The sequence below is a fragment of the Coffea arabica genome, chromosome 8e, assembly GCF_036785885.1.
Source record: "Coffea arabica cultivar ET-39 chromosome 8e, Coffea Arabica ET-39 HiFi, whole genome shotgun sequence".
Classification (NCBI taxonomy): Eukaryota; Viridiplantae; Streptophyta; class Magnoliopsida; order Gentianales; family Rubiaceae; genus Coffea; species Coffea arabica.
Genome location: NC_092324.1, coordinates 49,838,892 through 49,853,560, shown reverse-complemented (window position 1 = coordinate 49,853,560; position 14,669 = coordinate 49,838,892). Strand labels below are relative to the sequence as shown.

At 35.0% G+C, this 14,669-nt stretch overlaps 1 protein-coding gene across 1 annotated transcript; it reads left to right on the top strand.

Moving 5' to 3' along the window:
• Window positions 1-2,177: 2,177 nt before the first annotated feature.
• LOC113723255 (ACT domain-containing protein ACR8-like) lies at window positions 2,178-5,813 on the top strand. The gene is made up of 7 exons (XM_027246427.2): window positions 2,178-2,596; window positions 3,285-3,330; window positions 3,449-3,563; window positions 3,706-3,773; window positions 3,910-4,476; window positions 4,581-4,685; window positions 4,817-5,813. Exons 1-7 carry the CDS (start codon window positions 2,535-2,537, stop codon window positions 5,177-5,179), a joined length of 1,326 nt encoding a protein of 441 aa, XP_027102228.1. The 5' UTR covers window positions 2,178-2,534; the 3' UTR covers window positions 5,180-5,813.
• Window positions 5,814-14,669: the final 8,856 nt, after the last annotated feature.

Here is a 14,669-nt window from a genome sequence, read left to right as displayed (position 1 = left end):
GCAAAAATTGTGGACAACCATGTCAATCTCATTTTGCAAAAATGGTGTGTATCCATTGTAATGACGTAGTCGACACTATTGTCAGGTAATTATTTTCATATATTTTGAATTTTAATATAATTTTTTACATCATACATCACAATTTCTTCTTAACAGATACAATGTTAACATAGAAGTTAGAGATTTCAGTGGTAACCTATACCTCACTCTTCAAGACAGGCATGCACGATTCATGTATTGTTGTGATGCTTTTTATCTTAGAGATTTAAAAACAAAGGTATACATTATTTATATGTATATATTTTTATACAATATTATTTAAAACTGTCTAAAACAAAAGATAATTTTGAATTATGTATGCTTTTAATTGTCAGGAAAATGGAGGTGCATTGTTCGACCAACACATTAATTCATGCAAAAATCGTGCATTCTCATTTATAGTTGGAACTCCACAAAAATCAACAGAATTAATTAAACCCCTAATACTGGCGTTCGTACTCAGAGTTGATTGGTGTGAAGAATGTTCACGCCTTTGTAGAAGATTATCAAATCGAAGGCAAAATGTTTGTAAATATTTCATTTATTTATCAAATTAAATATTCAATTATATTTAATTGGACCCTTATGTCGCTCAATTTATGAAATAGATTTCTATTTTTTTTCAGGATCCAATCTTCATCAAAGTGATAGTTTATAAATAATGGAGATGTTTTTATCATATATTGAATTATTGTTACAAAGTTTCATTTTTTTAAATATACTTTCATGTGCCCGTGATTATAACATTTTACTATTTTTAAATTCCTCTATAGATTGTAATTTTTTTCAAAAATGTAATTTACTGTGCGTAGCACGGGTATTTATACTAGTTACTACTAATAAAAGAGGGTAGGGGGTTTGATGAGGGGGTGGTGGTAACTGGTAATGGATTCCCCAAATTCATTCCTCCCACTAGGCCACGTGCAACAAACCCTAGACGTCGATGTAGAATGAATATGTACTGTCCCTTCATTACTTCCAACCTCCATTTCCTCTATGCTTATGCCCTTCCACCCAACCCGCCAACTCCAATTGTAATCTCTATTGAGTCGAACGCACGCAAAGCACAATTGATAGAATAGCCAACGTGGCATCCTCGCTGGACCTCAAAACAACCCCCGGAGCTTGGGATCAAAGGACGCCTGTCACTTTATTATTCTTCGCTTAAGCAAAAAAAAAAAAAAAAAAAAAAAGAAGAACCAGGTAGCTCTCGCATCAAGATTCAAGACTTAATATGCCCATCCCATCTATTGTGTTCCTCATTTCCTTCTTTAAGTTCTAACTGTATTTGAAATTTAGCAATTGCATCTAAAATTCCACTAATTTGAAATTTGAAACGTGAAAACATAAATTTGAAATCTAAATATATTAAATTTAATATATTTGAATACATATCACATTAAATTATAAATAAATAATTTATCACTTATTTTTCAGAACAAATTTTGATTAAAAAAATTAATACAACTTAATTAATTCAAACTTCTTTTTTGTTATCAAACATGTCTGAATATATTAAAATTTAAATGACAAATTAAATCGTGGAGTTTATATGTATGAGTGTGGTGTCCATGTTTTGGCACTAGTCGTTCTAAATTTTTTTTTTCTCTTATAGTTATGGCAGAAGGTAAATTCAAATAAATAGGTGTCTACTATCATGTATACGAAAACGTCACGTTCATGTTACGTCATTTTGCGTATGAGAATTCAAATTAAATGTTACATCATAGGGAATTCTAACATTACGGTCATGTTACACTACTTTGTATATGAAATTTCAGGTTAAAGATTTTATATCCCATTTAAAACATAGGAGATTTTTGTATGAATATTTGGGTTCGAAGTATACCAATGATTTTACATACCAACAAATATCATAAATGGCTCTTTGAAAGGGAAGAAAATAAAAGAGAAAAAGTGAAAAATCAAATGTAGGTCAAGTCGGGCAGGCACTTGGGGCAGCACGAGTCACGCATGTGACGCTACCACCCTTTGCGTAGAGGCGTGGTCTCAAAATTCATCAATAAAATATGATAAATCAACCAAAAATAAAAAGAAAACAATTATTAGTAAATAAACTAAAGAATATATAAATAGGCGAGTCAGTGAGACAGGGTAAAGCACATAACCACAAAGCGTGCTTTGCGCTGCTAGAGAGAGAGAGAGAGAGAGAGAGAGAGAGAGAGAGAGAGTAGATTTTGTAGAGAGACAACACCAGAGCTTACATTACAGAGCTACACATGGTAGTATTCTCTTACCAAAGAAAGTAAGGCTCGTTTTGGTGTGTGTTTTCACCCAAGAAGAAGAAGAAGAACAGCTATCTATTGTTTGTTGTTAATGGCGATTGGGACTATGTGAAACGAAGAATATATTAAGTTCTGAGTTTCTTTGTGAAGTTCGTCAATTAGAGCCGTGTGTTTTTTTGTTGGGTTTTTATAGCTGAAGAAGAATCAAGAAACAGGAGAAATCTTTGAAGGGTTACTGAGAAAGAAATTATGGAGTGGCCTTCTTATTTAGATGAATATCAAAAGCTTGTGATTCGTATGAATACTCCTAGGTATGCTACTAACTTTGCTCTCCTCTGTTTCTTCTTCACTTGTTTGTTGGTTTTTGGGTCTACTTTTCCGGATTTTGCTTCGATTCTTCATCCGAGTTTTGCTTGAATAGTCCATTTTTGAGTAAAACAATGAAGCCTTATTCATCAATTTCTTGAAGATTTTGGTGAATTTTTCGTCGGTTCATTCCTCTGTTTTCTGGGTTTCCCTGCTACTGCGGAAAGAATTTTTTGGAGAAGAAAAAACAAAAAACGGAAACTTCTGCAAATATTTTCCTTTCCATTTTTCCGAATATTCACTCCAAACTTCTTGTGATTTCTAACCTCAAAAATATTCAGATCTTCCTATGGAAGTTTCCTTAATCCAGCTCTTGTACAACATATTCACAAAATCAAATCATACATCTCCACGAATTTTTAGAACTTCCTTATTGTTGACTAATTTCATCACTATAGTTTCTTTTTCTTTTTCTTTTTTTAATTTGGCACTTGTGCTCACATTCCTTACCTTTTAAGTCACTCCATTCCCACGCTTGACTCCTCTTCGAGGACGTGGAAAAACTGGCTGGAAAAATCCCTATTTGAAATGTTCAAGAATTCGAAAGTTTGAAATTTCAATTTAAAGTCTCTTACGTCTTCACCAATTCTGACTTGTTTTCCCCACCAATTCTGTTTTTTTTTTTTCCCACAGGGCCATGATTGACAATGCCGGCTGTTCTAATGCAACACGCGTTACGGTAAAGTCGGCTTATACTCTTCTGGGCTTCTAATGATTTGACTCAAGTTTTCCTTAATATTCATCTAAATATTAGTAATTTTGATTGATTTGTTTCTCCTTTTTTGCTTTCTTCCTAGATTGACAGCGCTCGAAGACACGGCATTCTTCTGGAAGCAGTACAAGTTTTGACCGATCTGAATCTTTCAATTAAGAAAGCCTACATTTCTTCCGATGGTCAGTGGTTCATGGACGGTAAGCACTTTTTTTGTCTTTTTTTTTTTAAAGGTTTCTGTTAAAACGCGCCGGCCTTTTAGCTTACGTTACCGTTCTTTGGGGACGGTAGTTTCGTTATTAGCCCTTTTGCTGATTGTGGCGTTTCGTTTCTGTTTTGCAGTTTTTCATGTGACTGATTTAAACGGCAACAAATTAACCGACGAAAGCGTCATCAATTACATTGAACAGGTACATAAAATTAGCTATTCTCATCTTCAATTCATCCTAATTGCATTTATTACCATTTAGTTGCTTTTTTTTTGTTTCTTTGGTAATATTCGTAAGCCAATTCGTGGGATTTACTGATTTGGTATGTTTGGTATAGTCACTCGGGACAATTCATTATACGAGTTCAAGATCCATTGAGGGCTTAACTGCACTGGAATTAACCGGAACTGACCGAGTTGGGCTATTATCTGAGGTTTTCGCGGTGCTAGCTGATTTGCAGTGCAATGTGGTGGAATCTAAGGTGTGGACGCATAATGGACGAATTGCGTCACTAATTCACGTTAAAGACTGTGATTCGGGGTCCCAAATTGAGGATTGTCGGAAAATCAATCGGATAGAAGCCCGGTTAAGGAATGTTTTGAAGGGTGATAATGATATCAAGAGTGCCAAAACATCGATTTCCATGTCTGTTACTCATACAGAGAGGAGGCTTCATCAAATGATGTTTGCTGATCGTGATTACGAGAGGAAGCCGATAATTAGCAAAAGCAATGATTCTCTGGTGGTTTTAGTTCAGAATTGTTTGGAGAGGGGATACTCTGTTGTAAATGTTCAGTGCAAGGATCGGATGAAGCTTCTGTTCGACGTTGTTTGCACCTTGACAGACATGCAATATGTTGTGTTTCATGCCACCATTAACACTGCTGCAGACAGGGCGTGCATGGTATATATATATATATATATTCTTCACTAAGCTTTTGAGACTCTCTCCAAGCTGTTTGTTAGTATTAGTTTTGCTTAATCTTGATAAAAAATGGATGGTTGTAGGAATTCTTTATTAAGCACACTGATGGAACCCCCATTAGTTCAGAAGCTGAAAAGCAACGAGTGATTCTCTGTTTACAAGCGTCAATTGAAAGAAGGGCGTCTCAGGTATTTGTCCTCCTTTTTTTTTTGGGTGTGAAAGGAATAAAAAACTGGAGTGAGTAGGTATTATTTTGGTCTCTTTCTTTGGAAGAAGAAGTCCTAACAGTTACTATGTGCCAATTTTTCTTTGATGACAGGGTGTAAGGTTAGAGCTGTGTACAAGCGACAGGGCAGGCCTATTGGCCGATGTAACACGAACCTTCCGAGAAAACGGTCTTAACGTGACAAGAGCTGAGATCTCCACAACAGGGGACACTGCCCTGAACGTATTCTACGTAACAGATGCAGCTGGGAATGCTGCCGATTCCAAGATTATCGAGGGGGTTCGACAAAAAATCGGATTGAATGACTTGAAAGTGAAGGAACTGCCGCTGATCTATCATCAGAAGGCCGAGGAAAAGGATGAGCCCACCGTTGGTGTAGGTGGGGCCATGTTATCACTGGGGAGCTTAGTTATGAGGAATCTATACAATTTGGGGTTGATCAGATCATATTCTTGAAAACTTGAGAAAGGACGAGAGCCTTCTACGAAAGGCAACAATTTGGCAGGGGGATGTCCCCAGTCCCCCTGTTGGCATATATACTTATATACTTTGCTTGGGAAATCAAGAATTGCCCAGAGGATAATAGCCCCCAAGGGGGATATTATGGGGGCTTGTGTACATATGGAAAAAGAAGGAAATGGGTACTCTACTTATTTGGTAATTGGATATCAGTAGGTGTTATAGTTGGTGGTGGTTTGGTTGGTTGAACAGGTAGACAGCCGCATATACGCATATGGTTGGATGGATGATGAAACAGTGGGGGCCATCTCCTCCACTGTTTCAATTTGTTCATACTTCATAGTCCATAGCTTGGATTTGAAGATGGGGTTAGAATTTGAATTTTAAATAGGGGTGATGGATGGGAAAAAACAGCGGAAGACAAAAGTAAAAGTTGTTGGTGGGTGGGTTGATTGCCGGCGGTAAAGGGTTGATAGAGAAGAAAGATTAGGTGGTGTCACTGCTGGTAGAGATAGAGAGAGAGAGAGATTTGATTAGAGCTCACATTTGTACATAACCGCTACTTATCTTCTTTGTTTAAAGAAAAACTACTACTGTAGTAGAAGTATTAATTATCAGCTCTAATTGTTGACTTCGTTTTTTCTACACATCTGTTTCTTTTCGTAGCGCGACCAATTCAGTTGGTTTCGAGGGAAACATCTTTGTTTTTGTCATTAATTTGTGTGAAGAAAATCTGGTCCAGGTCCAACGCCGCAGATTCTTAATCCCAAACGCCGCAGATTCAATGCATCAAAAGTTTGTCAAATGGTCCATCGCACGATGTGCTTTCTGATGATGATTTTGATTGGGATTAATTTCACTTTATATCCTTTTACCATACCTAAATTTTACTTTAGTCCTTAAACTTCACAGCTTTTGTCTCTAAATTATAAAATTTGTCAAACTCAAATAACATCATTGAGGAAGTGAGACAGATTTTATGTCTAAATGGGGTTGCTTTAGGTACTAATTTGGAATAGATGTTATAATTTAGGAACTAAAATGGATAAATTCTATATTTTACAGACTTAAGGATATACTAACAGTGTAGTAAATTTTTTACATTAACAGTTATATATCTATGTTACATATTTAAATTTTAAATTCAAATTCATATTATATGGTAATGATTTAAACTTGTTAATATATAAAAAAAAAAAAGTGTACATTGACAATAATGTATAAAAAAAACTGAAAGAATGGAAGAAACTTGCCCCACATTGTGACAATTACAGTCGCAGACTTCCATGATACTAGGCTGTTGAAAGTGGTGAAAATGAAAGAAAGCTATCATGGAGGTGATATTCAAATATTTCTGCCGTATAATTGTCATTGGGAGCTGCACTTTTGAATCTGAGTGTAGTATCCATTGTAGATTTTGAGCGTAGTTCTTTGATTTTATGCATGGTTAGTTTTTGACCCCTAAATTCCCACTGCAAACTTATTCGTATGGTTGGGTCTTGTAGGTGCATTGCGTTGCAAAAGGGGAACATACTACTTTGTTTTCCCATTTTCAAAGGTTAGGCGTGGGCGGCTGTCGTTTGAAGTTTCCAGAAAAATAGTACTAGTAGTGTACTCTTTCTGCCTTCCAAGTTGATTACGCGCTTTGTTTTAGTTTAGACTTCTTCTTTTGGATAAAAAATTATCATGGAGTTAAGGTCTATTTTCATCAAAATGGTTTTTTTATTTGATTTCCACTAAATGCTAGTATATAAAAGGTGAAAGTACATGTATCATCTCATATATATGGCGTAATAGAAAATGTAATACTACTAAAAGTAAAATAAAGTCTTCAAAGCCACTAACTAACATGTTAATTGAAACAATTTGCGGTAATAGTTTCAATTTCAAAATTGATATATAAATACCCGCTTGCAAGTGCAAGTCAAATCGAAAGAGTAGTGATGTTTCTTAGATTTTTGTTGACACAATAAATTAGGTGAGACCGAAAGATAAATCAAACTATCCAATATTTCAATTAAATTCAGATTTGCAAGATCTGACTCGAGTTTAGATCGTAGACTAATTAAATTTGAATAGCATTTTATGTTCGATAATATTTAAATATAATTAAAAAAACTTGTCCAAATTTGATTCGATAAATAAATAAATTAAATTTAAACAAAATTTTAAATTCATTAAAATAATCAAATAAATTTGAACACTAAAGTGTTCGATTTGTTTATACCCCTAAAATTGGGGTATCACCATTTCTCTCCACCACCTCTTAGCCTTTTTGTCCTCTCACATTTTACATCTTTCTATATATTATTTTTGACGGAATGAAATTACGAAGCACAAATCCACGTACACCTTGAGATTAGAAGAATGCCACCACACTAACAAAATCGTACAGTGTGTTATTGGACTAACACCTAAGGACACACAAACTACTAGAAAATTTTCAACCGGAGAGTAAAAAAATTTGGGATAATTTCCTTAAATCGGTTGATGAAATCATGATCCAACTTGTCTAAAGCGGCAATCAACTAGCTCAATAAGTAAGCTCCCATTGGACCGGGTTGGACTCCTAGCCCCCAGGAACGGGTATTCTTGTCTTGGAAATCAGAAAATGATTCTCAAAGGCTGATTTGAGCTCGTGATTTGTCTTCTTGTATCTATTGATTAGTTGACCAGCTCTAATCACCTCAGAATTTTCCAAATGCAAAACTGATTCACAAAACGATTAAAAAAGATTTGGTATGAAATGAATGAAGGGTTGGTGGTCAAAGGGAGGCATAAGACTGAAGACAGACTGCCAGTTGTCTTTGTTTCCTTTGTTTGAAAAGTAAATAAGAAATTTGTTGACAAAACCACACGCCAGAGAAACGCCATGACTCCCGACAGTCAGTTGTCCATTCCATGAAAGGAGCATTAGTTTATTGATCTTTCAGTTTCTACATGCATCCTCCTGCTAATTGGATTTAATTTCTGCCTCATTTAAGCTGAAACTTAGGCTGTTAGTACATAAATAAATCCCTGTAATTTGACCGACACAAATTAATGGTCTTCTTTTCTTTTCTTTTCTTAGCCGTGTTAGGCCTGCGAAAGCTAAACCAGGGGCCGCAATTAATATCTTTCTTTTCTACCATTTTTTTTAAAAAAATTTCTGCAGTCTTTGTCCTGCAAATATAAATCATGTCTCGCTTACCGAATGACAAGGTTCATGAAAACCGAAAAAAAAACCCAAGCACGCCGTGCTGGTGATTTTCAATTCGAACACAAAAAAAAAAAAAAACTGAAGGATTAATCATAAATCACCATACAGTGGCTAATCTTGATCAAAAGAATTGTATAATTAAATTATTCATTCGTTTTATATTGAAAATAGGGGTAGGAATAGATTCCATTATGCCTAGACGTGCATGAAGCATGCAAGAGAAGAAGAAGATCAACGAAAAAAGACATGCATTTGATTTGGCTACCGCCTACTACATGATACATGAGCCGCGTCCGCGTGGGGAAGGAGTATTCCATTGACTAGCAACTCCTGCAGGGAAAGTCGTGCTGCTGCATGCGGCTGAGTTGGCATGGCTCTGCTTTTCAAAGCCCTTTGCAGCAGATAGTTTGAGATTGATGATGTCCAATGCAAAAGTACTGGTGATCATATGTTAGAACTAGAAGGGCTTTAGAGGGACTGCCGGTTTGCTCATCCATTTACCCAACAGTAAAAAAAATTTACTTTGCCTATTGATTTAGAGTTCATTATATATATATATATATATATATATATATATATATAAATGGTTAGAGTAGTTAACGATACTTACCAAGTTTTTTTGTTTGAATGTTAACTTGTTAATATCCTTCCAAATTAAACATGATACTACTGTATATTTTAATATTAGCTTTCGCACAATTGAACCATAAGTACTTTGTTAACTAAAGAGAGATGACACTGAAGAATGGCAGAGCGAATAAATGCCATAAAAGATTCGAGGCACAATAAGCGATCCTTAAAAATTGGAGGAATAATTTGAGAACCCAATAAAAGTTCCACAGTTTGTACTCGTGGAAAGGAAAGGAACGTATTAGGAACAAAATGAGAACCCAATATTCCATTTGATTTGTTTCATCATAAAATTCAATTGCCGCCCAACATATGAGATGATTAATGAGTGCCCTACTTGTCAACCCCCTCTTTAGGGTCATTTTAATGGAGGACCGTCATTGGCATGCATCACCAAGCTACTAGCTAGAAGCCTTTTATGGTGACATAACTATTGTTCAAACAATGTCGAAATCAATCAAATTACTTATTTGTAACTTAGCTTCTTCTTTGCCACTACTCTTCTTCGTGGAAATTGCACAAGTCAACTATATATAATGAAATTTGTAGTGTATACAATTCGGCCCTTTTTATACATATATGATATATATATATATATATATATATATCACTACCAAACCCCACCAACTGCTTTGGATATCATATACATACTATCTAATATTGCAAATGGCTTTAAATTATGTTCTTCTTCTAGAGATCTAGACCCCATTCTCCTTATTCCCTACTTGGCTACCGTTTAAAAATTTCCTTTCCAGTGTTGTTCTCAACTTGCTTTAAACAAAATGTATTTTCAGAATTGCAATTATTTTACACTTAAATCATAATCAAAGAGATACATGTATACATATATATGTGTGTGTGTGTGTTTCAAACTAGGGGCTTACTGGAGGTTCCTGACTCGGGCTTCTTCAAAGCAAAGAAAGCGTATATTACCACATTGCATACGCAACGGGGATCAAGGGCAGGCACCAGCAGGAGAAAAATAAATAGAAGAAAACAAGAGCATTCTCGGAGATTAATTGGATATAATTTGATAGTTTGTCATTATTCTTGTGTCGTTTCGTAAATCCTGTCATTTTTTGAGAATCACATGAGACCATATACTGGTTAAACCACTTGATTTCAATATCTACTTTACTTGCTTAATTATGATTTTTAACCAAAAAGAGTCCAAGCTGAATTAATCTGCCTCTACTCCTTAGGTCCTTATCATCATATCTTGCAAGTGGAATCTTGAAAATGCTAGTTTCTGTCAACTTCTACTTACTTGTCTCGTCCCAATTAGTTTTATACCTGTGGACTTATTACGAGCCTTGCATACTTTTCAAGAATCTTGCAATGGTTTACATTATCCTCAACAGCTACTCCATCAATTAAAAAACAGCAGGCAAAAGGTCGTTAAATAATATGAACGTGGTATCCTTCAAAACCTTTGTCCCCTGCGTTGTTGCTATCTGCTAATTAAAAATGCGTTTTCTTCAAAATGGTCTTAGCCTTTCAAACTATGCCCCATATGCAACTGATCAAGGCTCCTACGATCTGAAAGAGCTGGAGCTCTGACCTTAGGTCACATTATTTTAGCTTAACTTCTCGCCACAAACTCAATCAGCAAGCCACACATATGTCACGAAAAATGCCGTACTCATAGTTTATGGTAGTAGTTTATACCCAGTATTAGAATTTGACCATAATACATAAGTTCAGAATTTATATCGATGATGGTCAAAGCAATAATTGCTTGAGTTCGGCTAAAATAATTAGTGGTTGAAAGTTAAAGTACTACTACCGGGCAAATTATTTGCTGCCTCTGATTAGATGAATCAAACCCAACTAATATCAAAGGTTTGGATTGCAATTTTCTAAAGTTTTTTTTTTTTTTTATATAAAATGTACTGTAATGATTTGATATATGTGAAATAAAAAGGTGATTGAAAAATATATTTACGAAAAACGTAGAAATTTTTTAGTAGAAAATCCTTTTCCAAACAAGGCTAAAGGCTAGGATGGGGGTTTTCAATATGCACCTTCAACATGAATTATGTGATGTTGCAAACGAGAGAAGTACCAAATAGGCAAAAGAAGAAGTAGATATGCCTGAATTGGCGGTTTGATTCTTATTCTTATATGTGCTTCCATCATCTATATCACAGCTAATTTCATCCTTAATTCCCATAGAAAAAAAATGACTAAAGAATCAAGTTCTCTTTCCTCGATTGATTTACTGGCATGGCTGGAACCGTTCTTTTGAGCCCAAACACGTACATAGTAATCGACAAAGACATTCTGTTCTTGAACCTTATTCCTTTTCGCATTTATGTAGAAGATACTTCTTCTCATATCAGTGCTAGGCTTTCGGTGTTGACATGCCTCCTTTATTCATATGAGAAAGACGCTATTCCTTCTGAAATTAGTAGTTAATCAAGAACTTTAAGGCATACCAGAAAAGGGAAGACAAAGTTCAATTGTAAGATTCGCTTCATAACCTCCAGCTCACAAAGTTCATTCGAATGATCCGCCTGTGTAGTACCTACCGTGTTTCAGTTTGTATTGTACCCGATAGCGCTGCATCTCAGCATTTCATCTGTACGAATTAATATTGGCCATGTACATATATATATATATATCTACCAATTGCGTAATGTCAACTATAATTAGCATCTGTCTTTCTATCTTTTTTTTTTTCTTTCTTTTTTTTAACCTTCTTCGTCCACTTTCAGTCACCAACGTGCGATCCCATGTCCTTTACCATCAACTCGATCAGCTTGGGGTCGTGTTTTGGTAAAGCTTAAAGAAAAATTTCACATGCATTTGGCAAGAAACAAAACCATCGACACAAGAGGACAGATGATCTAAGACAATACATGAAAATCAACCCCTCTACTAATTAAAGCCAAAAGGAATAATTAAAAAACAAAAAAAAAGGCGAGATTTATAGTGCTAATCACCTGTATTTGGAGCACAACGATAAAAACCAACTTATTCCTCTTTTAGTACTTTGCTTGAAAAGTAGATTAATTAACCGACAAAGTGTATGCACATTGATGCGGCTTGTTTGCTTAGTGGAGGTCTCAGAATTATCTTTATGCTCCTTGCCAACTTTGTCTACTAATACAGCTTGCTTCAAAGTCGCTAGATTTGCTAATCCCATCTTAGAGAACACGTTATTATTATAGAATGAATTAAGATTAAGGTTGATTCTTTCCACTTTAGCCTTTAACCAAGATCTGCATGCACTATGAATTAAACACACAAATGACGAATAAGCGTTAAAGTCTAGGTTTGGCTTTAGTAAGCTTCACTACTGTTTTATACAAAATATCACCTAAATGGTTAAGAATATTCTAACCAGTTTCCCATCAATGATATTCTTATGATGCCCGTACATGCAATGAACTAGAAAGGTGATTCCATTAGGGTTCTAATTATTATTATTTTTTTTTTTTTATCTTTCTCTGTTCTCTTCTTTACTAATTGCAATTGTGATCCCATTTCAATTCTTAAACTTAAACATTAGAAGTTGATTGTTAATTATTGACATAGGGTTAAAGACACCTTGGAAGATCAATATTTCTCAGTACAATCATCTCAACAGTTCAAAACTTTTACAATATTGTATTTCAAGTTTGGCTTATGCCCCCGTTGGGTTTGGTCGGACGGGCACTTTGACCAGTTGTTGATTGGACCAGGAAGGTCAGATTCGAGGTTAACAACATTTGATTCAAAAAAGTGATCTAGCTTAACTCGTTTTTGCCGGCGCAGCACCTTCAATGTGCTGAAGCCTGAATGCTGACTCCCATTTGCGCCTGCATAAATCGTAATCCCCTTAATTAATTGCATACACTTCCTGATAGAATTTTTATTACAATTAATGGTCCAATTAGCTGCTTCGGCCGGCTGGGGGTTGGCTCTATTGGCTATGTACTGAAAAATGTTAAGAAAGAAAGATATAAATTATACTGGCACATGAGGTGATAAGGTCCAATTACAACAATGGTAGTGGCTGCTTACGCATCATGGAACCAAGAAATGAAAAAAAAAATACACTAATTAAGGTAGAACAAAAGGAGAATCCCTTCTTTGAGCTTTAATGCTGAGGATTTACATTTAATTTAAGTCACCAAGTGATTTTAATTGGCCATTGAAACTCCCAAGCAAGCTTGGAGGCGTACGCAACTAAACATTGTCGTTGCAGCTACAACAGGGAACAAAAATGGCGGCTGTCTGGCTTAGAAAAATAGGTCACTTTCTTTTTCTTTCCTTTCTTTTGTGATGTACTTTTTTTTTTTTTTTTTTTTATATTGTGACCATTTAGATCTACTCCTATTCTAATCTATATTAGGGGTGACCCAATAGGATTACGGAGAATCGATGAGGACTGAACAACTATCGGACCATACGGGTGCAAGAGATACACATATCAATCTAAAAGAAGCCAAATTAAGTGGCAACTTTTGATGAGAGTTAAAGTTTGAACTCTTGACCTCCCATCTCACAAAGACATGTGGTGGCCAACTACTCTAAAGATAGTTGATTTCTTTTGTGACGTACTCAGTCAAGAGGATTTTTGTGTTACCTTTTTATGGTCATGCCATAGCTTTCAACTCAAGTATTGAAGGCACTTTATTTCAAGAAATTTTTTTTTATACATTGTCAGTATATATACATATATATATATAGTGATAATATTTGATATATGTTACATGAATTTTATCGATCAAATATACGAGTCAGAAGATATATAATAGAGAGTAGTAAGCGATTTAGTGGACAAAATTGGTAGATGCACGTTATAGTTTTTCTTCAAATGGAGGAAAATAATATATTAATTTGCGTACAAAATCGAACTTCGTTTGCTTGGTTCATTAAGCAAAATGTGTCAATCTTTTTGAATCTCTACGGAATTTCTTTTCTAATTTTGTTAATAAAATCATGTTAGACAATTTTCAACAGTCTTATTTATGTTAGTCGTTTGTTCTATTTTTTTTTTAAAAAAGAACAGAGTGTAATTTTTCGCAGATCAAGACAATTAAGTGGAAATCGGGTAATTAAGTTTGGTTCACCCCGCAATTGTTATAGTGCTCGATTATGTCGATACGCAGCCAAGTGTTTGACTCGGTAACAAACAGAAGGACGCATCAATCTTTGCTGTCGTTATTATTTGTCGATCTTCTTCGTCGTTTAATCTAATTGATCATTTTTATCGGTTGTAATAACGTTTTGCTAATGGAATCTTTGTGCTTAAGTTTGTCATTTAGCAATCGCGTACAAACGCATTAATGGCCGACGGAGCTCCCCAGTAAAGGGAATCTTGATTTCGAAATATTCCAGATAAAGGCCAGAGTAAACTGAAATTTGTATTGCATCCGTAATTTTACCATTTACTGTGTACAGCAGAAATCAGAAGTGTTCCTGATCTGATACTACCAAAATGTCAATTTAATGGTTGGCGACATAAACAAATGTCAAATTTAAACTTGAACCAATAAGATTGCAGCACGCGATCTATTCAGATTTGAAATTCGTTAGAGCTTCCTAGTCCAATTTTTATTATTTTCGATAAATCTGTTAGATCTGGTGATTTTTCAAATCTTTATTGCATCTGTGAAATGTTGGATGTACTTTCTATCATTAATGCATATTTTATATGATATAATAAAA

Coding starts and splice junctions, on each gene's coding strand:
- LOC113723255 (XM_027246427.2), top strand. CDS start 2,535: ATGGAGTGGCCTTCTTATTTAGATGAATATCAAAAGCTTGTGATTCGT. Junction 2,597..3,284: donor ATTCGTATGAATACTCCTAG/GTATGCTACTAA, acceptor TTTTTCCCACAG/GGCCATGATTGACAATGCCG. Junction 3,564..3,705: donor TGGTCAGTGGTTCATGGACG/GTAAGCACTTTT, acceptor TCTGTTTTGCAG/TTTTTCATGTGACTGATTTA.